Consider the following 24,094-nt stretch of genomic DNA (forward strand, 5'->3'; position numbering starts at 1 on the left):
ACCTGGTCGTAAAGTGACTTTCTGGATCATATCTAAGTTTTATATTTCATTTAATATTAAGTTCGTACACATCTTTTTTTTCCATGTTTTTATTTATAATAATAATTTATAACAATTTTCTTTAGTCATTCATTGGCTCCTCCTCGGTTCAGTGCTCGGCCATCTGTTTGGGGCTCTTTCTACCTGGACAACAACCCATCTGTACCCGTCACTCTGGAATTACAAATGAAGATCAGCTGCTGGACATCCATTTTTAACAGTAATTAACCCCAGCTGCACATGTTGGTATGAGGGATGTGCATCTGAGGAACGTCCTTGCCCAACGTTGTGCTGATGGTGGTGTTTCCACTGGTAACAAGGTGGCGGAGCACAATAGCCCTGAACAAGCGGAACATTAGCGACATCCATCTTGGTGTCGCTGTCCGTGTGCAGCACATCTGTTTCTCTTCTCTCTGTGACACATCCTCTGAGCATGACATCCCTCATTTCCTCTGCATTGTCAATCTCCGTTGCACTCTGTCAAAAGTGTCGGTCGGGAGGCAGCCACTCTAATTCCCTTGCTAGCTACAGCAGTATACATACAATCTGACTGCACTTCAAATTGCTCTTAATACAACTGTAAAGTGGTCCTGGAGCACCTTTGTCCAATTTTCAAGGACAGCAGGATAAAAAATACACCGGCAAAGAATGACATAAAAGGTAAAACAGAGACGTTTGAATCCGGTGAAACCATCCTAACCACCACCCCAGATTCCATTAAAGTCTAGTTTGTAGTTGACAAAAGTTTGAGTGAGAAGGTAAAACAACAAACACAATCGTCCATCCATGATACAGGTTTCTGGCTTTCTTTACAAAGAGAGCAGAGCATCATCAGCGTATATAGTGAGCGAGAGCCCAGGTCATGTTTCAGTTTTTTACATTGAACAATCGTAACATTGGCAAATGTGCCACTTCGTTCGTAAACAAAATAACCCAAAAAGGTATTTAAGAAAAAAAAACTATCAGGACTGGTTAGAGACTTGGGTTCATTTTTTTAAAACCCAATATGTAAACACAGAATGAAAAGACCGGTTCAGCTTGTTCTGAATGAAAAAGGAGGACTGTTAAGGATGTACAATGCACTCCAGCACATTTCCCTTCAAAGTGGGATTTGTGCTTCATGTAAACAAGGAAGTTGTAAAAAAAAGTGCCGCTATAACCATAACTAATGTGGGTTGAAATGAGCACGTTGACAGAGGACTGCACTCTCGAGTGCCTTTCTGGTTTCATACCTTTTTGTTTTCTTCCCTAAATCTGCATGAACCTAGCGAAAGCGTATACGCCACCAGCATGTAGTGATCCTCCTCCACCTGCCGCATCTGCCGTGATTGTTTCATGAGCTGAACTGTGTCAGCCATGATCAGCGGTGTCCTCTTATCAGGCCGACAGTGGCGATGGAGAGGACCGCCGCAGGTCATCCCTGTCAGGTTAGATAGAGGCAGGACACTTCACTGTGAAGCCAATAGCACAGCTGTCCCCTATCACGCGCTGGTGCTTTGATACTTATCAGAAGAACAGCATGATACACAGACGTGCGGGGCAGTTTTACCTCACTGGACCTTGAAGATAAGACTTTTTTTTACCCTTGAAAATAAAAAGGCTTCTAAACACTCTGCTTTGTTGCGTGCAGGTTGAGGCGGGCAGTGATGCCCTTGCTGCACATTGAAGCACCCGATTCTGCTGAGTAACAGTGCATAACCTCAAATGACTGCAGCTGTAAAATCCAATATAACCACAGCATTCATCAACCTTTCGCCAGTAACAAAGCATGACATTGTGCACATGTTATTAGCATTAAGAGGTCTCAGGTTGTAACTATAGATGATGTATTTTTCATTCCTCTTTTTGGGAATAAAAGGTTTCCAAACAGTGGCGGGAAACATAATAGAGAATCCCCCCCAGGCTTGCTCTGATGTCAGGTTTGTGTCAGGCTACACTCCTCTGGTAAATGTGCTCCAGAGATCTATTCATCATCGGGATTATACACCGCCCCAGAACCAACCACAGGCTAACCACATTCTTGTTATCCCACCCAAGCAGCCACTCAGAATGGGCCACTTCACGATCGACTCCTGGCTCACTGCATGACTGCAGTGTCTTATGTCAATTGTCAAGGTTTTTTTCATAGTTCTTGTTGAATTTTATGTGTTAATACAACGCGTAAGTACATGATAATTGCTGCTGTGGTTTCATCAAAAGTGTGTGAAGTTTGTATGTTTTCTTTTGGCCACTCGGGTTTCCTCCCACAGTCTAAAAACATTCAAACGCCAACTGATGGCCTGCTTCTTGTCCTAGGCGGCTAAGATAAGCTCCTGTGAGCCCATTAAAGGAGGGAAGGAAAGTAAAGGCAGGGAAAAACACTTGTGTGTAGCATGAATACATTTGGGAAGAAAGCACTGTTTTAGGTTTGCAAAAAGTTTGGCGCAGATTATAAGTATGACGCCACATGCTGACATCTGAAACAGAGTGTCCTGACTCCCGCATGTTCCCTTTTATAGGAATACTGAAACATTACAGCTAACTAATACATGTGAGGAGAAGAAGGTAGGAGGTTATGATGCGTTCCAATATTTGGCAAATTCCCAGTTACGCCCCTGGTGACGTCACCGGAAGAAAGACTACCAAATCGGAAGGTGAGAGACTTCTCACCACACCAAGTACACAATCCAAGATGGCTTCCCTAATTGTAAACAGGAAGTCCGTGCTTTGAATCACTGAAACATGCCAAAAGAAACGCATATTTACCAAGAAGTTGCTTATGCCAGTACAAGGCACACAAAAGAGTTATCATGGACATTACTGCCGTCTTTTTCAACTTCGATAAGTGGAACACACTCAACTGACTCGATGCCCTACTTTCAGCCAGAAAGACGGCCACGTATTTCCAAGCGTTTTATTTGCTAGTGTTGGTGAGTTTCCGCCAAAACAAATGTTGCACTGCTAGCTGCCTGACGCAGTAGTTGCCGCACAATAGCGACTCGATTATTGAACATCATCTAGAGGTGTTATACGTCTATACATGCGAAAGACGATGTTAGCATGATGCTAGCAAGAGGTTTACCGGAGTGTAATAAAAAGAAACATTGCTTGCTTGCTAGTTAATTAGCGGCAGTGTGACATACCAGAATTTCAACCTCCAAATGCAGGAAATATGGGGTACTTGGGCATTATGGGGGCCCCTCCTGGGACTGCTGTTGCCAAAAGAAAATTTCTTAGGAAGCAAAGGGTACACCTATTGAAAAAAATCTAGCTAAAATCTCTCAATTTTCAACAAAGATTTGCGACAAAATTTTACCTATGCTACTGACAAAACCAGTCCACAAACAGTGTATGCACTGACACAACTAAAAACTGAAAGAAATTTCCACAATAGTTTGTTAAATTCAGCTAAAAACGTTGCTTTAAATTCAATATGTATTTATTATTCTAATCCTTTCTCTCCCTCCCGGTGGATAATGCCTTCTTGTACCCGTACAGCAGATTAACACAGCAGTGTTCGGGCAAATGGACCAAAACTAATCTGAGCCAATAGTATTGCAACATCCGCTTAATCTACTGTCATTGTTCGCCTCTCTCCCGCCTTCATTTCTCCAGACACATTTCTATACTTAACCTGAAAAAGCATCCTGGTTCATATCTGTCAAGGTCACATGTAGCGACAACAGCGGCTGGCGGGACTCTGGCGAATCATGTTCCCGTTACTGACAGACAAAACATCCCTGTGGAATATAACATTTTTAGGGTACTGATGAGAGAAGGCGGGGGAGGGGAGGGTTCATAACTAATACAGTCTGCAGAGCGAGAAGTAATGGGTCCGGAGTGAAGGGACACGGCACATTTATCACCAGAACTATTTGCAGGTTTTGCTCAGTGCTTGAATCAATCCTAATGTGGCTAATCAATTCTGAAGGCTTAAGGTACATCAAGAGTTGGTACAAATTAGCATCATGGATTGGAATACAAATGATCTCCGCTTCTATTTCCAGCGCTCGCTCGGCCTCATTCGAGCCTCCTTAAAAGGGAGCGGGACCCAGACCGGAGCAGACGTGGTCACGCAAGCGCTGTTAGCGACAATCAATATCGTCCACCTTAAATAAAACATCAACCAGAGCGGCGTCGACGCACAGCTCCTTAGGAGGGAACATGCATCACGTCAGAATCTCAAGTTCCATAAGCAGCGGCGAAGTCGCGTTGCTACACAGCATGCAGCTGTTCGCTGGAAATTTCAAACTGAATCCTAGAACGTTCCCCAGTGGTTTGCAGATCTGACAGAATGTATAATCCACGCTTGTATTCATGAAATTTTTAAAGCTGCGGGGGACCAATTAAAACCATTACCTCTGATCTATAATTATGCAGAGGCACAAGACTAGTTATCCTCAGGTGAATCAGTCAGCATCTTGTACTAATAAGATTTGCAAACACAGTTCTATTAATGCGCAAAACCCTCATGAGAATCAACAGCTTTCTCCAAGATCACATTGGGGTACAGATGGTCACCGCACTGTGCTGCTGGGGAAACCTGGTAGTTACTGAGGCATCACTTCACTGGACGACTAAGACTCGTTTATATGAGGATTTTTACCTCCTCCAAGGAGGTTATGTTTTCAATGGCATTGGTTTGTATACATTCAAATTAACTTTTGATGGATTTGGATGTGAAATGGGACATGTTTTTTGATTTAGGGAGTGATCTGGGTGACAGTCTCGACCTGGGATTTTTTTTTAAGAATTCTTTGACATTGGGAGAGTGAAAGGAGCAGTTTTTGGATTGGTATTTGGATCCAGGGTTTTTTTTTTTCCCCAAAAATACTAAGGGAGATGGTAATGGCAGCAGCCTGAAGCTGCATGGCAGATGTTTGCACTCTCTGAGTGTATTTTGATGATACTTAAGTGAAAGTGAACACTGATACAAACCAGTGTTTTGAATGAAGATATTTGAAGTCATAAGTTTTTCATGCTGTGGAACGTTTCTCGTTCTCACGTGCCCAAACACTTCCACCCGTTAGACCTTGCCTGCACTTAACTCATCACCTCCCTAACTCATTCCAAAATCTCACTCGAAAATATTAACCTTAACCATGTATTTTCAGAGAAAAATAATCTATAATTACTGACAAAATAGCGTGCATCCAAATCATCAACCTGAACTACAGGAGTTAAACATGTAAAATATATAAATAAATCCATAAAATTCTAATGATACTAGCCAGAGAACTTTGTAACCATGTTGCTGTTTACAGAAGAAAATGTCTTCAGTATCAATAACCCAAAAATCTGCAGCAGCGGATCATCAAATCTACTTTTAGGCAAACAAAAACTAAATCAAATGCAATTTGTCCTTTTATCTGGTTTGCTTTGGTATATGACGTAAGAATATGACAACTGAGGACACAAGAGAACCACAGTCCAGACACCATTTTCTTATATTTCCTGCAGGAGGACCGGACATTTTTCTTGGCAGCGGAAGACTCGGAGAATGTCAGGATCCACGCTGATGATTTACAGGGAGCAATTATCAGCGTATGAGGCAAACAGGCAGGATCCTCAGTGACCCTCGCCTCTCAATCGTTTTCTGGTCCTGAGCACAAAGAAGCCACAGTTGCTTTCCTGGGAAAAGGAGCCAAATATAGCCCCAATTTCGAGTAACCAAACCAGACAGCACAACAAGCCCGGCCTGGGGCAGCTCCCTGTGAAGGGGGCTGTTTTTCAGTCTCCATTTGTAAATCAACTATTGATATGTCCTCGCTGTTTGATATTTTAATGGGCGCTGAAGGGAGGAGTTCTAGCAGCGAGGGCATGGGGGGATAAAGATGAGGTCATTTGGTTTTATGGTCCGGGCATATCGCTAAAAAAAAAAAAAAAAAAAGTAAAATACATGTTATATACCTTGGTTATATACATACAGTATACCTTCAGGATCTTAAAATACTTTGAATCAGATATGAATAGTCCAGCCTGGGGGCCCACGATTACATTTCAATTCCTATCTCGATCAACCTCCCTGCTCGCACCAAATTGGTTCTCCTGGTATCTCCTTATCTCTTGGTCCAACACTGTGCTTTCTGAGTCCAAACTGGAGCTGTACCCCGAGCGTCACACATTGGTGCTGCTCTTCTGTCATAGATAAGTCAGTCGTCTCCACCTGTTCCACCTTCCCTGACTGTTTTTATTAATTGTTTCAGCCAAAACGGGCAGATGATGCGGAAGATTAAAAAAAAACTGTGCTGAAAGTTGCGATCATTTAGGATTCCGGAACAAATGACATGACAGGATGTAAGGACACTTGCAAATTAGTTTGTTAAAAAATAGTGTCCATTTTTAGCCTGCAAAATGCTACAGAAGCATTTCAAGTGCAAAGAAAACACACAAGTAAATAAATGTTAAATAAAAAAATATATACAAAATAACATCCGACTTACGACCGGGATCGGTTCCGACCAACCGGTCGTAAGTCAGATTGGACGTAAGTCAAATGCCATTCAAAACAGCCGACGCGAGGGTTATAGTTACTACTGTAGTGGTAGATGGCTGTGTCAGAGTGAGATGCTGGGATACTGTGCTGCCCTAACTGTCGTACGCGATGCTGCTGGCTGTGGTCGTAAGTCGAGCAGGTTGTATGTCGGATGTATAATAAAATGAGCACATATTTTTATTAAAATGTTCTGTGAGTAGTTTGCGGGGTGACAGCGTGCACTCGTTGTTTTGTTACGGAGCTCCTCACAAGGCCTCACATCATCTGTCATTTACCAGTGCACAAGACCCCTACCTCACTCATACATGTTCCCCCACATACGGCAAGAAGCTCCTGGTGACAATTCTGCAGCGATTTTTAAAAAGTTTGGACACCCTCGGCTGCCCAGCTCATCAGTCCATCTACACGAGTCTTATAGAAGGAGGGATTTAACTGAGGCATGGCAGAGGGGAACGCGATTTATATCCAGGTTCAGGAATCGCAAGTCTGGCCACAATCTTTCCCACCGTGGTTTACAAAATAAGCCAGACAGTGGGGAGATTTCAAGCAGCAAAAGCAGAACAGCTCTCCCCTGACAGCCGAATCTCGAACAGAGAATCAACAGGGGAGAATTAATCATAAGCCAAGGCATGAATACATGATGAGGGGAGGAAGGCAGGTGCTAACATTTATCCTCAGGATCGGAAGGTAGTGGAAGTCACTCATTAACTTAAGAGAAGGCGAGGAATTAAGACCTTTAATTCCGTCCTGCTGACTGGAAAATAGACACCACTTCACCTCTTCTCTGGCCGCCCCGCACATTTCCATTCAGACACAAATTATTCATGTGTGCTTTTATATTCAAACTTTCATGGCGCATGTTAATAAATGAAATTGTGTCGCGCAGAGTCAGACGTGCAGTCTCCATGGACACACAAATCATTGACAAGATGAAATGTGGAAAAAGAGACCCATCTGACGCGTCTCAGTCCAACACTTTACTCGGCGGATCAGACTTCAACGAGATGATGAAAATAGCTTTGGAGTCAACACAGGGCCTATTAGCATAAACACGTCCAACCAAAGCGGCAGTCAAAGCAGTTCAAAGCGGAACACGGCGGAACGACAACACAGCCGAGGGACGATAAGGCTGCGAGCAAATTTAGTGGAAAGAAGATAAAATGGGTTCATTTGTAAAGCAATTTTCAAGGTTCACAGCAAGGCCAGGAGAGCAAAGAGTATCAATGGCGTCTGGAGGAAATGTGATTGAACCAGGAGCCGACCCAGTCTAGTGCACCCCGCTAAACTACCGCCGTCCCACTGAGCTGTAATTCACTTGGCATCCCGTCACATGTCAAGGCTGTGACGCCAACAACACATCTGTGTGTGTAATAGTTTGGAGACAAGACAATTTAATCTTTGGTTGCACCTGATACTTTCATTGGCAGCTGTTATTTGGGCAGAATTTCCAAAGGCCTGTCCATCACTGGGTCCACAAACAACCCCTAACACTACAGACAAGAAGTGAGTGGGTTGGATTCCAATCTAGTCGGTATTGACGGCCATCTTCTATGCCACCATGCTGAGTTACAGGGCGAAAGGATGAGAGGGCAAATATATATAGGCAGAAAATGTTTGGAAAAAGAGCAGAGGTGACCTTGTTGACCACAATGACCATTTATCTCATATTTGCTTTTCATCCCTTACGAATACTTTCACGACCCAAATTAATTCTCTCACAAGATGTATCTCTTTTCTACTCTTGCACCATTGACAGTCCGTGTACGAGCTGTTAGCGGGGAGGAGATAAAAAACCTGCAATAGATTGCTCATCACTCTTGGGACTCAAGTCAGAGATAGAGCGGTCGGCAGACCCCTCCGCTTTCACCTCTTGTTTTCATCTGACTACCAGCCAAGGCATCGCTGTTCAAAGGGACTTAATATTTCTTACCTTTCAGCTGTTCCGCCACCACGCTGGGTCCGATTCTCTCCATCACCTGCCCGTCCTCGTGTTGGTAGCGCTCATCGAGGAAGTTGGCGGTGGCTTGCGAGAGGTGGACCTTTCCCGCCACACCCAGCTGCTCCATGAGGTTCGCCAAGTTGACGTCATTGGACCAAACGTCGAACTTGAAGCGCTTCATGCCAAGGATGCCGCACAGCACGGTGCCGGTGTGGACGCCCACCCGCATGTTGACCATCTCCCGTTTCTCCTGGCAGAACTGTTCGATGGCTTGGATCATGCCAAGGCCCATTTCCACACAGCAGTAGGCATGATCAGGTCTGGGCTCGGGACAACCCGCCACACAGTAATAGCAGTCGCCGAGCGTGCTGATCTTCTCACAGCCGGTCAGCTCGCACAGCCGATCGAAACGTCCAAACAGGTCGTTCAAAAGCCCGACAAGCGCGTGGGCAGATTTGTTGGCGGACATTTTGGTAAAGCCCACGATGTCCGCGAAGAGAATACTCACAGGTTCCATTCTCTTCATGTTAAAGGGCCTGAAGATGATTTGCCCCCTCGGGATGGAGGTCTTTTTGCGTTTGTTGTTTTTCGGGCTAGCGATGACCGCTGCCGCACCGCTAGTGGAATACCTTTTATCGGAACTATCCCCAAGCTCCTCATCCCCCTGCTTCATCAGTTCGTCCGCCACAATCCTGGGCATGACAGAGTGAATCATCCGCTCCTTTAAAGCTTTCTCAACCTCCAGATCTTTGCCATGCATGATGGCCTGTCCCACCTTGAGGAAGGTGCTGCGGGACCGGACCTCTGACATGATGAACAGGTGGATTCCGATGGCGTGGGCGCAGAGGTGAAGGAGAGCTTTGGCCGGGCCCAACCAGCTTAATGTGCTCCAGTCTGTCTGAGGGTCGATGCTCCAGCTGTCGCCCACCTTCTCCAGGCGTAACCAGCCCAGGGCCTCAAACAGGACTGAGTAGAGAAACCCAAGTAGGACAGAAGCATACAGGCGGACATGAAGAACACTGTAGAGCAACAGAAGAACCTCAATGCACAGTGAGAAGGTCCCAACAGGTGAGACACATGGGGGACTGGTGTTAACTCCGACGAGTCTTTCATAGGATACGTTGTATATCGGCTCCATACCACTGTACTCCTCCACGTCTAGGGAAGAAGTTTCAGTCTCGCTGAAGCCCGACGTCTGGATCTGCGGGGCCAGTGTGGTGATGAAGGTGACAAGGATGAGGAGCAGAGACGCTTGGTTATAGCAGCGCGAGTAGATTTTCGTGAAAGTGACGAGGAAAAGAAGAAGGCAAAAGAGGAGGAACAAAGCCGTGGGGATCAAAAAGGCGCTTCTGTTGCAACGTAAAGGGTTGGCTGAGAAGTAGATCCCCCAGAGAAGTCCGACACTCGCCAGGTAAAACAGGACGTAGCGAAATCGCCGGCGAGTCTGGGGAAAGCACCGCTCCCTGCAGGCCTCCTCCAGGATGGACGAGTCAAACTTCGGGTCCCAGAAGTGACCGGCGGATCTTTCGAAGAGCTGCGGCATCTTCCTCTGCTTCCGAAAGCTCCGGACCGCCTGCCTCCTCACCCCGGACTCCCCAGAGCTGCAACTGGAGGAGATGCTGTACTTGCAGTGTTTGGACCCCCCTATGAAGCCTCCCCCTATGGAACCCAGAGGCCCTCCTCTGTCCTTGTGTTTGGCACAGTTGGCGATCCGGACTGAAACGCCCCCGTCTCCACTCGAGTCGCAGCTAACTTCTGTGTTCTGCGGCAGCAGCTGCTGATGTTGTGGAGATGACATTTTCCTATGTTCTCTTTTTGGAGCTCACAGCAGGAATCTAACGGTGAGAGAGGTGTCAGCCGGAGGAAACGCAGATTGTTTGCTGCATAAACATCAGTGGACCTTCCAAACATTCAGAGTTGCTTGTTGCTGACGTCACCCCCTCACTCCTCTCTTGTTGCATGGCTCTCTGTTGACGTCCACTCCACCTACCACACACTGGTCTGCTTATTGCCACAGCAGTTTACTGGTCCGGTCATGGCCAAATATAGTTTTACGACCAAATCTACGAAAGTGTGATTAAAATGAAGCCCTTTGTGTTCAAGTCTGAGACAGAATTTAAAACACCTCTCAGATCTGATTCAGTTAAAAGCACTTCATGAAAGCTTTTTTCCTCCAGACGTGATCAGCAACTAGACATAATATAGTTATATTCGATGCATCGGTCTCGGTAAACGCACCGTATCGCTGATGCACCTCAGCTTGCCTCCAGATGGTCCAGACATCCTCCAGGGTCGATCACGGTGAAGAATGTGAGGAATCATCCGAGCTTTGAGAAGTAAACTTTGCAGGCTGGTGGATGACAACACGTCCCGGCTAGTCAGGACGTCTCCGGCTCTCAACTGTCCCATCCAGACACCTCATTGGACCTCACCGGTGACACCGGGCAGGATCCACATCGCGCCGAATGATCACTGTTTCATTCCTCCACAGATGCCGACGTGTCCGGAAGGGAGGAAGCGGGTCCTGTCGGAACCGCAAGCCTCTGTGGGCAGAGGCAGAACCGCCACCATCTCCGGGGCACCAACAGCCTTCGGTCCCGCGGAGCGTCTGTGTGCAGAGTGTGTGTGTTTTGTGGGTAAGGAGTGTGTTTGTCAAGGAGCCGGTGTGAGAAGAAAACCATTTCCGACTTGTTAGTTTCAAAGCAAAAGCATTTGTTAGCCATACGTTGGGGAACTGATTTTTAACACTAATTGGAAAATAACGCTATTTAAATGATTATTAGTTTAAAAATACGCAATACCTTTAGAAAACGACACATTTACAACCCTGATTGAACAACACTAGTGTGCGATATCACCTATTTGTGTTTTCATAGGACGTGGAATGTCTTATTTTATTTTGGAATACACCTCTGCACTTCCGCTTGAATCCTACACTGTAACTTGATGGCGCTTCTTAAAAATCTAACAGTAAACAAATGTTTATGATACCGAAAGATTAAATAATTTAATTAACGTATTGAATAAATGTTTTGTTTAAAAACATAGTGTCAATAAAATATATACAGTATAGTGGGAAGTAGCATTTTTTAAATAGTTATAATTTTTTGAATTAGTTATTAATACATATTGTGGAAATATTAACTGACATGAATGTTGATTGTAGTGATGCAGCTGTGGTGTTGGTGTTAGCTAAAGCTATTGTGTTATGAGTTAACTTCTTAGCCGTTCTTATTTCGTTTATTTTCATCATTATATATTGAGTGGATTTGCGAAATTCTTTTCAAATATTTTGCTTGCTAATATGGCAGTGTTGAAAATATTTTGTAGTCAAACCATTTTGTGATGCATTATGCCCAAATTAGGAGACTTTGGGGACACAAAAAAACAATCTTTATTCTTAATTATCATGCTTCCGAATGTGGCCTGAAATTAAATTAACAATCGAAACACAACTGAGACAAAAATCAGCTTAAACGCCAAACATCCATTCCACGAATAAATGCATGAATTTATTTTTTTGGAAGAAACAACAAACAAACACCAAAATAACTTGCGTGAGTGTTAGTCTTTACACATTTACACAGCACTCTCTAGTGGCCTGTTGTGAAATTGCAGTGTAAACATACTAAGCTTATTTCATCGGTGTGTTGATTCAGTTCAGGGGGGAGCTGGATGGAGCAGAGAGGAAGTGCTCGGGATCATTACACCTACCTTACCATTCTTTTAGAGTCAAAGTTGGGTCGGTATGAGGGCAAAAGCCGATGTTTCATTGATTCACGCCTGTAAGTCGTGACTTAAACACTCCCTCAGTAAACATCCCATCTGTCACATGGGCCTTAGGTCAGATTGATAGTAAGTCAGAGAGGCATTTCTCATTTTCGAAAAAAAAAAAACTGAGGTAGGCTGTCATAAGAACAATGACACAATGAATGACAACTCATTGCATGAGGGTTCCATTGTTTGCGCACTTACAGAGGTCAAGGGTCAATTCATATTCGGCCTTATCCCCTAAAACGTTGACACAATGCATCCTTCATAAATATTCGCTTGCTGTGTGATTCATGTATGCCACTTTTCAATCGATTTCATATTGTGAATAAATTATTTAGAAATTAGAATTATTTTTTTTTTATTAGAATGTGGCCCAAATTTAATCATAAACTGATCATAAATTCATCCTGTAAAATGGATCATTGCGTGAGAGAAGAGCTGAGCCAAAAGGCTAAACTCTTACTCTCGACCCATATTCAATCATATCATATTGAAAACTTCCTCTATAGTTAGAGGTTTCTGGGTCGAAGGTGGCTTGGATCACTTTGCTTTGGAAGCTGCCCCCACGACCCAACCTCCTTTAAGTAGAGGGAAAAGTGTGGACGGTCAATTGAGATATGAAAAAATATAAAATGTTGCAATATCATTCTAACTGTCCTCCAGCAGAAGCACTCCCACCACTCATACTGCAGGCCCCATAACGCACTGCAACATAGACACTCGTAATATGACTTGGATTAGTGCAGTTGAACGCTACTGATTCTGACAGGGTTCCTGAACACATCTTGGGTCATTGTACACGCCAAAAGCTAACAATAAAATTATAAATAATCATGTTAAAAATATCTTTCTAACCTGCAGAAAAAAATGGCCTCACAAAAAGACGAGGAGCTGTAGAGATTCAAACCTTCCTCAAAACTCAAAAACACTCTTGAACCCTGACCTCCGCCGCGAGTCGACAACAACCAAAATGCATCGACACAAACTATATTGGAAGGTTTGGGCACTTCGACAACGTCAATAGCTGCACATGCAGGGTGTCATTTCCTCAAAAAATGTGGAGTGAAAAACAACAGGTACCAAAGGAGAGCGGATGATGTGACAGAAAGTGGCAACACCGGTTTCAACGTTCCTGCTTTATTCACATACATGGGAGCTGGTGGTAGATTTTCAAATACTGCGACTACTCTTTTAAAATTTCTCTGCTTCAATGATTCCCCCAAATCCCCAACAGTCCACTGTGATGGAGCGAGAGGAAGAGAAGGGCGTGGATTCATCTGTGATCAAAGCACTCTCATTCACTCTCCTTAAGCTGCCGTACCAAACAATGGCCCTTCCCTCCCTCTGTCTGGCTCATCCCACAGTCCTTGAATGCACCTCCTAAATTCTCCTGAGGATAAAAAAAACACTAATATCCTTTCTTTTGTCTTCTCAATAATACAGGCCGTCTGACAAAAGCATGGCTGCCCTAGATCAGAGCCTCCGTCTCCTCACTTCCATCTACTCAAGTTATTGTGATCCTCAGTTCTTTCTGTAGCGATTTTTGGGCTTCTCGCCGCAGCCGGTGACTTCGCACGAGGACAGGCCGGGCTGCTTCCCGGAGTTTATGCTGCTCAAGAGGGCGGGCAGCTCATTGGTGATGGCCCTCTCGATCTTGTCCAGCAGGCAGCCTCCGATGTAGGAGCACTGCGAGGCCAGCGGCTTGAAGTTAGCGATGGGATTGATGCCGAAGAAGTCGCGGTAGGCGTCGCGGTTGGGAAGGTCGAACTTGCTGACGTTGGTCTTGGCGAGAATGGATTTGAAAATGTAGAACTTGTCGGGGTCATCCACGATCTCCTTGAAGACCAGTTCGGGGTCGCTGAAGAAGCTCATCTTCTCCTTGAAGGTCTGGACGTAGCGATCCACGAGCAGGCCGTGGATTCGCACGCGGATGCCGTGCTGACGGATGAAGGCGATCTTGTTCTCCATGCGGTTCTCGATCACCTGGTTAAGATCTTCCAGGAGGGAGATCTCCTCACGCTTAAAGAGCTCCCTGCTGGTGTCGGGCGCGTAGTCGTATGGCCAGAAGGAGCTGACGTAGACGCGAGGAGGTTCTGTCACGTTGATGAGTGGAGCTAAGCTCCAGAAGAGGGCGCCGTAGACTCTCATCAGGTCCTGCGTGGCCAAGTTGTCGGCCTTGTTCAGGATGATGCGGATCTGAGACTCGCGCCCCTTCAGCTGTCGGAAAAGCATCTCCAGCTCCAGACCCACGTCCAGCTTGGTGGGGTCGAACACCACGAAGATCAGGTCGGCCCGGTCGATGAACCACTGGCACACATCGTTGAAAGGGTATCCTGGAGACCAGAGGAGCACCGGGTCACCTCCAAAATTCCAAATAAAGCCAGTCAAAAAAAAAATCTCACCTCGCTCCTGCTGCTTCCTGTTCTCGATAATTCCAGGCGTGTCCACGAACGTCACTCGCTCCAGCAGTTTGTGTGGCATCTCGATTCCGATCAACTTCTCCAGGAAATTCTGCCCGAACTTCTCCAAAGGCGAGAAGGAGCGAGAGCTGTCGGCGGCCATGACGATGCCCTCGACCGAGCGGATCTTCTCTCCGTGCATGATCACAGTGAACTCAGAGGTAGTGGGCTCAGCTCCTGCAGGGGCCATACACACTCAGTGAGTTAATGCTGTGGCGTTCCTCAGGGGTCAACATCTGAGACATTTGAAATCCAAGTCTTGTCTGGTCACACCTGTGTAGAGCTGATAGGGGCTGTCGTTCAGGCCCAGGAGGTAGTTGATCATGGAGGACTTCCCTACGCTCCAGGGTCCCAGGAACAGAACCATGGGCTTGGAGGTAATTTCTCCATCTGGGGGGACAATGAAAACAAGCCGTGTTATTTAAACTGAACCATTTTATGGAATGCAGTTCGGTAGAGTTTGGGTGAAACCAAGAAACAGCATGTCGGCCATAGCAGCACAAAGAAAAGCTTTTAAAAAAAACTCATCAGTCTTGGAAGATTTAAACTTGTTTTCAGGCAGTTATAACATTGCTTCAATGGCCTGGTCAAACTCATGTCCCAGGGGCCAAATGTGGCCCCCAAGTCATGGCCCTTTTCTTCGCTAAAATAAAATTCAGTAGCACCAGAAACTGTACAGGACAGCATGGCGGTATAGTGGTTGGTGCTGCAGTTGGATGTTGGTTGTTAGCACTCCGATTTCCTCCTATCATACAGCAGCGACTCCAGTAGGGAACATTAACTTTGATTTAAACAAACCGTATGTATGGGGCACCAAATGTAAAAATGAAGACATCTGTTTTATCCTGATTTAGCAGAAATATTGGGCAATATTTTCACAGAGTTAGCAAATATTTTGTTACATTTGAGACACTACACTAATGTTACAATGCTCAATCTAAATCTTAAATCTAAATCTAAATACTAAATCTTAATCTAGATCTAAATCAAAATATTACATCGAAATGTAAGTGTAAATATTAAAACCAACTCTATATCATAATCAATTTTGATTTAAGATTTCGTTTTTCAATTTAAATATGATATTTAGATTTAGATTTAGCATTTAGTTTTAACACTCACAGAGATGAAACAATGGGACGTAACACTGAAGTGTAGTGTCTCAAAGGTAACAAATACTTGCTAAATCTGTGAAAATACTGCCCAATATTTCTGCTAAATCAGGAAAAAAACACGTCTTCATTTTTACGTTCAGCGCTCAATACGTATGGGCCAAACATGAATCTAATTCACATTTTCGATGCGAAGAATTTGACTCCCACAAGAGACAGAGTTGTCCAAATGTGTTTCCAGACTTGAGCCTGACTGCTGGCTCACTGGCTCCACTTCATTCCCACCAAAGCTTCAACAAACACAACATAAAATACAATCACCTCAGCTCGCCACATGTATCTGCCAAAGCTGGAACCGCGCATGCAAGCCCCACGACACTCAAAAGGCAGGCTCTTGTTTGTCCATCCAAACCCAGTCGTGCTGCAGGACTCGCTGGTTTGATGCTGTCTCACATCAACCCACAGAGAGCAGCGCGACGTTGTTATGACCTCCAAGTGACTCACAGATATATGAAGATGAGTGTGCAGGGGGGCACCAGGTCGGGGCTGAGCACTTAAGACAGTGCCATGCACAGGTAACACCCACCCACCTGTGTTTGACTCCCCCAGGGTTCGTCCAGGGTAGGCTGTTAGCATGGAGGTGGAGAGGGGGGGTACAGGAAATGGAAGGTGAAGACAGCTCATTGAGGGAGTGAGTGTGTGTGTGTGTGTGTGTGTGTGTGTGAATTTGAACTGAAATCTATGTGACAGACAGAACAAAGTGTTTATACAGTGGATGAAGACAAACAGACCATAACTTCATATAACGGTGAGTCTGTTTTTGAGTCTCAAGAACATCCTCATGTGAGATGTTTCACGTCAAACACCACTAAAGCAAACCCAACAGAGAGAGAGAGAGATGCCGGGGCTCACCTGAGATCTCGTGCTGCCTCAGCTCATTGTACTTGTAGGCCTGCTCCATGGGCTTGATGGACGTGTGGTAGATCTTCCGTAACCTCTGGAGCGCCGCTGGAGTGACATCAGGGATATTAGGCTTTAACTCTGATCGATACCCGCCGATGTGTTTGCGTGACATCTTCACCTGCATAGTCCCCCGATTTATCCTCGGCGGCGAGTCGCAGCGTCTCGTCGATGTGAGATCTGTCTCTGAGGACGGAGGCGAAGTCTTCTTCTTCATCTGCGGAGACAAAATTAAATCCAGCTCAACTCCTCTGCGACTCTTTAAGGCGTCCATTACAGTGAAACATGATTCGATTATGAAGCTGAAAAACAGCAAACAAGTGCCGTGGATCGATCGGAATCGTCCGCTGGGTAAAGAGTGTCTGACACTTGAATCAATACAGGTGTTTCATATTCTTCTGGCCCCAACGAAAGAAAGAAAATAAAGAATGTTTGCCCCAATTTAAACCAACCCCACTTCTTCATGCTCTTTGAGTTTAAATCAATAGGCTGTGATGCATTCTTAATAAGAAGGTTGCTTCGAGAGCCCAGGCTGCACTCTCCAGTCTGCCCAGGTCTTGTCCCAGGTTTGCCTGAGGGCCTCCTCCCAGCAACTCCATGAGCTCCCCTGAAAAGCCACCACTGGGAAGCAGTTCTGCTCTGCATGGTATTTATTCATGGAGAATCTCTAAAATGAATTTCCTCATCACTCACCATTACATCATCTCCTAAAGCCTCGATCAACAGCTCTTAAATTAGAACCCAAACTCTCCAAATACACACAGGAGCTCGACCTCACTGCTGCACAGATGAAGGGGACTGTCCCTAGTTTCAATCCGCAGTCTATTTCCTCTCTGTGTTTACTCGTCTATCACAGACTTATCGCCGTCTAAATCCTCCCCTCATGGACGCAGATTTGTCTCTCCACCCAGACGGCACTGGCTCGCTCTAAATTTAGGAGCAATTGGGAAGTATTTTCTGTTCACGCCAACATGGCCTGCAGTGTCACAGGCTTATATATATATATATTCAATGTTCATTTACATAGACGTCACGGTGAGAACAACAGTCAAGCATAAATGACTGCAGCGGACAAAAGATCTTTTTAACTCTAGAATGTTGTGTAGAGTGAACTTTTGGTGACTATTCCAGGGTAAAATATGCTCAGGCTGAACAAGATGTTAGTCAGTACTTTAGCATGGTTAATCACTGGTTAATATTCTGCTAATACGCAAAAGAATAAGTCTTTTATTTGTGGTAATATATGTTCCCAAATCTTAAGTGTGATGTGTGAGGGATCCAATCCATATTTGTACATGACTTTTCTTCAACTTTTTGTGTGAACTCTCATGTGACTCAGATTATGTGGTGTGTTGGCTCATTGTGCTCTTTATTTTTTTGCACTTTATTCATTCATTTTCTTGTCTGTTCTTTCTGATTTTGAGGGAATTATTGGTGCTTTGCCCCTTTTTTGTCCATGAAGTTAATGTATATTTATACTAGACATATCTACTTGACAATTCAATTCCTAAAGCTGTTTTTGTCTATGTCAGGTCCAGTATTTCGATTGTCAAAGAGGCTCAGGTTAGAATTCCTCCCCAGCAAGTGGCTTGGTCCTGGGTCAAACCTGGCTGTGGGTCCTGGCTACCCTAAGGGAACAGGAGAAGGATTGTGGACCTCTTTACTATGTGCCCATGTGATCACAGTGGACACTATGTGGTGAGAAGTCGAAGCAGATCCAACAGCACTAGTAGCCTACAACAGACTCTCAGCAGGGTGAAGGCCTGTAGTCCCCTGTGTTTCCAGTGAAATTCTAGAAGCCAAGGTCTTGTTCAAGGAGCAATATGGAATCAAACTTTCCAATATTTACATTTACATTTTAGGGCTTCTGAAAACTCAGAAGTTCAAGAGGTGACCAGGGCAGCAATGAGGTCAAGTTAACAACAAGGTATCCTCTAACATCCTAAAAACCACAGCAACCAACTGTGTCAAAAATGTGCCATAGAGCCTGGAGCGACATCAAATATTAAACGCATAAAAAATGAATGCGACCTCTTAAAAAACATGCTTCTATTCTACAGGTTCAGTTGTTTGAGTCAGAGTGCTGGATTTAAACTGCGAACACAGTGGAGCACACTGTGACCCACTGCATAACATAACATTTAAGTTAAAGACAATGCAATATCAAACCAAAAGATCTTTTCCAGTGGGGTGCTGCCGATGCCGATTCTCCACGAGTCACCCTTCTAAAAATAAGCCTGTGTAATGTTGCTCTCAGCACGGTGGGAGCACAAGAGAAACCCAAAGGTTAGTGACCGGAACAAAAGCAGCGTATGAGTAATGCAGCCGCCCCAAAAAATCAGTTACCAGGCGACAGGTCGACATGAGAGCCGGAAATAATTTGTCAGGATTCACCCGGTGTGGCACGTCTGACACCTCCGAGTATGTTGTCAGTCAGCCTTTACGTTTCCATAAATCTGAGTGGCGTATGGCTTTATTAAAGTGATGTCATCTCATAGTAGCATCTGCTTCATCGCCACCATTCCGCAACCTCAGCAAGTCTCGCTGCCGAGCTTGGCCTCATGTCAAATATGGCACATTCAGAATTCATATCATTTTGGCACGCGTCATGAAAGCTTAGACGTGTGACCGGTTGGGGAGCATTTTAAAGGTGACCCTTGAGAGGCGCAGGACGTAAAGCGCAGCCCTCTCCTCCCCACTAAAGAAGAGTCATGTCTTTTAACACTCTCCTCCAGAGCGTTCCATAACTGCTGCGAACTTGTTAACGCCTCCCACTCCAGTCAATCCCAGTCTGAGGTTGTGGAGCGGAGCTCTGCACAGATCAGAGAGGTGGTGTTGCCCCCCGAACGGCGGGCCTTGCATCAGTGCACTAAATTAACCGTGCAGGCGCCAGGGGAGTTGAACCCACAACACATGTGTCCTCGTCGAGCCCGTTGCCACACAACCCTCGGTTGTGTTCCTCAACATTCTGGTGGCATCAGCACATCCAGCAGGAATGTTGGAGAGTCAAGTGGTCGAGAGCATCGACTATCCATGTGTTCTGTATGTGGAGGTGGAGGTTAGGTCTTCAACATCTTCAGGCTGTAGGGCATCCAATACAAATGATCATTTTAAACAGTATGTTCTGTCAGTATGTCCCCTGCCTTCAACCCTTTGTGCCTTCCATTGCTTTTCAGTTTTCACAATAGAAGCATCAGACAATGAATGAATGGAATACATTTTTCAATGAGAAAATCCCAATAAATAAGCCTGTAATACTTTTTGATTGCCTACTAAAGAGAGTGGATTTGTGGTACAAAAGCCCAGACAGAGTAAACAAACAACTCTGGCAATGTCTAACAAGGGCAACAAAAACATTGTTCACACACTTTGACTCAAAACGCAAAGAAAAACAAAACAATTTAATGTGATTCCAAGCTGCAGTGTTCCAGCATATGCTGAGTTGATCATATGCGTTTAAAAAAATATATATATATTTACAAATAGTATTTTAGAACAACTGCATTTGTTGACACGTTTGCTTGTTTGTCTAGCGATAGCACTCCTTCGCGTTGGGAAATTAATCCACACCTGGTCGATATATTAATGCTTTCGAAGGAAAAACACAGAAAAAGAATATATATATATATATATATATATATATATATATATATATATATTATTTTACTGTTTTTCCTTCGAAAAACATTATTTTTCTTTTTATATATATATATATATATATATATATATATATATATATATATATATATATAACAGTTTTTCTACCTAAAACACACTGCCAAGCTTTGATGTTTCCACACATTCACTGTGTTTTTCAAGAACTGTCAGTAAAATATATACTCTTGTATTGATGCGTGTGATGGTCCGACCACCATGACTGTGAAAATGACAACTCAAATTGAGCCCGTAAAAAAAGCCATGGCTGGAGTAACCTGGTCATGTACTGTGACCTCATTCTTTGGACACAAAACGCAACTGCAACATTCTTGAATAGCTACAGGTCCAGGCAGAGGACCTTTGTCCTCAGGAGTTGTTCAGAACAGTTGTGAACACTTTTCAATAAATTAAAAGTTACTAGTACGCCATCATCTCCATCTACAGTTTACATTTACATCACTTTGTCCTTTGTCTCCTAAGTAGTTCTTATATTTATTACCAAAAAGGTTTCACGTTTAATGTAACACAAGTAGAAGGATTCTCCCAGATCCCTAGATCCCTCATGCTAAACCAACATGTGGCCGGCACGTCTTCCCCAGCCAGGACATGTGTGTTCCGGCTCTCCAGCCATGTGCATTTAAGGTAAACCCCCAGGAAGTGTAAACCCTCAGGATCACGATCCGTGCAGATAAATTGAATTAAAGCGAACACGATAAGGGCAGCATGAGCAGGACCCCCAGTCCAAGGATTTACTCTGAGTACAGGGGGATTGGGAACCTTAGCCGAAGGCCGGCAGGTTTTACGATTCAGCATGCGATCTGGCGGTTGTTTGTTTCCCTATCAACCATTGGGCATAAATGGGTCTAGAAATCTTGACTTTTTGAGGGGTTAAATCTTGTGCAGGGTGTGGTGAGAGGTGGCCACGGACGGTAACAGGTGGTTCCGCCAGAACTCCCGAAGAGTCAGAAATAGCCCTACAATGGGTCAGAAGTTGGACCATGGAGGGGGCGGGACGACTGCCTGCTATTTTAGGAGCAGCACGGTTTAATTCTGGGGCATGGGATCCTTTCCACTGGTATTGTGCAACAAACTTCATTGGTGCAACAGAAACAAGTGGCTGGAATCTAGAGCTGTTTGAATGTACCCTGAAAAGAAACATAGGCTTGGGTGTGATTATGTACAGTAAAGGTCAGGTTGTTTTTAGGACCCTCAACTCATGGGTTATTAGTGGAAAGTACTATATAAGTGACAGTCACATTGTCTTTCTTCCAAGGGGTCATTGACAACGAGACACGACTGGATAACAGGAAGTTGTCAGGCCGGAAGCGCTTTACGCCGATGTGTTAATCTGATTCTTGTCCCCGCTGTCCCACCAAAGGGGGTCTTTAGTGGGACACTGGGACCCAGCTCAAGGCTAAAAGACATAGCCTGGACGACAGGCTGCCTTTGGTTACTAGTGCAGAGATTTTGGTGAATTCCAACAGACTCTGTGTCTCTGTGAATGACATAGTTCCCTTATGCAAAACTATTTGTCCAAGTTGAAAGAGAGAACTGATGCCTAAAAGAGGACCCCCAGGTCCCAAATTCACTTTAAACATCTGGATGGTGCTACAAAGAATCGCCTTACCTCCCTGCTTGTGTTACTTTAACAGCATTCCTCAATTGCCTGATCACAAATTCTACATCACGTCAAACTCAAGACACGGGGGCCACATCCGGCCCACCAAGTCATTTTATGCGGCCCACAAGCACTATGAATTCCCAGCAAAAACTAGTCAACCGGCACCACCGGTTATGCTGCTACCATGACCAGCAACAATTAGCTTTACCCTTCGACAGGCTACCAAGTGGAGATTATAAATGTCGAGAATTAATCTGGGAGAGCCCTACATTCTAGAGTACCCACCAGAATTAAGGGGCAAATGTGTAACTTATAAGTGCATGATTCCAAATGTTCCAATCGGAGTCATGAATTTAGGGGCAGTGGATGCCGACAGGTGCATCCTCACAACACCTGTGAGGTACTGGAGTCAAGCGCTGTGCAGGCCAGATCCACAGTTGAGCTCCTCCTGCCTGAAGAATGCATGTCCCTATAAGGCCAACTGCTGGGAATAAATTGTGATTGTGACAGTGCAGAGTGACAGCAGCTGTGCAGGACAGGGTAGTTAGAGGTAGGGATGGGAGGGGTGAGAAGTCGGCGGGTGAGGGGAGCAAAGCGGATGGAGGCAGGAACTGTAGTGGACAGTGTTGGGTTTCATTCGGCCTTCCAATCTTAGACACCTGACGGCAGCCTGGAATACGGAGGCCTTGCGCAGAGCTGTGGAGCTAAACGGCATCCAAGGACGGGCAAGGGTGACGTGCAAGGATACTGTAAAATATTCCCCTGCAGATCGATAAACTGCCATCAATCTGGGGAAGAAAATTATGCTTTTCAGACACGAACCCAATTGCGACGTGAGGGGTCATTTTAATCCAGAAACAAACCTGCTCTCACTAAAAAAAAGTATTGGTGGATTATGCAAACACTCCAGTGAGACCACACAGCCAATTCAAGTTCTTCTGAGTTGGACTTTCCATCACCTGGTGCCACGCGTTACGGCAGCTGACAGGTTGTCCGGCCACATGAGGCTGAACTGAAGCCTGAAATCCTCTTCAGCAGAGATATAAAACATCGGTTCATCGGTCCAACATAGCAGACATTGCACTGTTTCATAATTTAAAGTAGCTGCCAGCTACGTCAGACGTTCACGCCCTGAGCCAAGTGTTCAATTCTAAACATATTCTGAAATAGTCCTGCTAAAGAAAGACCTGTCTCTGTCTCCTCTGGTGTCATGGAGGCGATCACTGACCCAGATGGAGATGGTGAGACGCACATAATGTTGACCCTAGACGTCACAGGCGTCCCCAAATCTCTGAATCGCATTGATGTGTGGACAAGATGAAATATATCCCACCGACTAAGCGAAAGAAAAGTCTAACAGACAGTGTCATGACGTCTGCATCCAAACTGTAATGACAAAAGCGATAAAGTTTGACTGAAATGCACTTCTTACCTGCGGTGGCCTGCAGTAGCAGCAGGGAGAGGAAGCAGCAGAGTGAGATCGTACCCTTCATGATGGCTGCCAGGAGAACTCTGATAGTCGCAAAGAACTATATATACCAAGGCAGGAAGGTTAAAGGTCAGGCTGAGCGAGGAGGCGGGACATGGCGCGAGCCAGCTGGTGGAGGGGGCAACATTTGTCAGTGGAGGTGTTGTGGGAGTTGTCGCATGCCACAGCGACTCTTCGTGTACAAGCAGCTGACTGCTTTTTGGAGACACTTACCAAATGTGCAGCGGCTTCGGCTCAGAGACAGAGACTGCGATGCCACGGTTCACCGGTTGATGTTTGAAAAGAAACATGTAAATAAAGAAATAGATAAATAAAACCAAAGTCATTCAAAACAACTAACTTACACGCCCCACATTGAGCACCTGTCAGGTATTTCTTCTTCAGTGTGAAAGGCCTAGACATGGCAGAGACAATGTCTGCGCTGAAAACATTTGTTTTAGAGGAATTTTATTTATTTATTATGTTTAAGAGCATAAAGAGGTTCACGTTAAAGTTCGTCATCTTTGTATTCTCAACAACCTCAAATGAAACATTGTTTAAAATGTTTGTAAATAACTCAGCTCACACGA

General features: G+C 44.9%; 2 protein-coding genes across 4 annotated transcripts in view; both read right to left on the reverse strand.

Annotated features, from left to right (window-relative positions):
• The window catches only part of LOC128750591 (adenylate cyclase type 9-like), a 35,931-nt gene extending 24,866 nt beyond the window's left edge, over positions 1-11,065 (reverse strand). The window contains exons 1-2 of one of the 2 annotated variants that reach the window (XM_053850864.1): positions 10,692-11,065; positions 8,445-10,288 (exon numbers count right to left, since the gene is read on the reverse strand). In XM_053850864.1, coding sequence (XP_053706839.1) covers positions 8,445-10,251 — 1,807 coding nt within the window. In that variant the 5' untranslated portion in view covers positions 10,252-10,288; positions 10,692-11,065. Of the gene's footprint in view, positions 1-8,444 lie in introns of both variants that reach the window. The other variant, XM_053850863.1, reaches the window with a different exon arrangement.
• An 809-nt stretch (positions 11,066-11,874) lies between these two features.
• srl (sarcalumenin) lies at positions 11,875-23,547 on the reverse strand. 2 transcript variants are annotated; one of them, XM_053852076.1, is made up of 7 exons: positions 23,469-23,547; positions 16,880-16,975; positions 16,711-16,806; positions 16,389-16,424; positions 14,960-15,076; positions 14,630-14,863; positions 11,875-14,560 (listed from the first exon to the last, which is right to left on the reverse strand). In XM_053852076.1, exons 1-7 carry the CDS (start codon positions 23,527-23,529, stop codon positions 13,749-13,751), a joined length of 1,452 nt encoding a protein of 483 aa, XP_053708051.1. In that variant the 5' UTR covers positions 23,530-23,547; the 3' UTR covers positions 11,875-13,748. The 2 variants fall into 2 exon arrangements, with proteins under 2 accessions (XP_053708051.1, XP_053708050.1); XM_053852075.1 differs by lacking the exon at positions 16,389-16,424 and having other exon boundaries at positions 23,469-23,532.
• Between the last annotated feature and the right edge of the window lie 547 nt (positions 23,548-24,094).

The sequence above is a fragment of the Synchiropus splendidus genome, chromosome 19 (genome assembly GCF_027744825.2).
Source record: "Synchiropus splendidus isolate RoL2022-P1 chromosome 19, RoL_Sspl_1.0, whole genome shotgun sequence".
NCBI lineage: Eukaryota > Metazoa > Chordata > Actinopteri > Syngnathiformes > Callionymidae > Synchiropus > Synchiropus splendidus.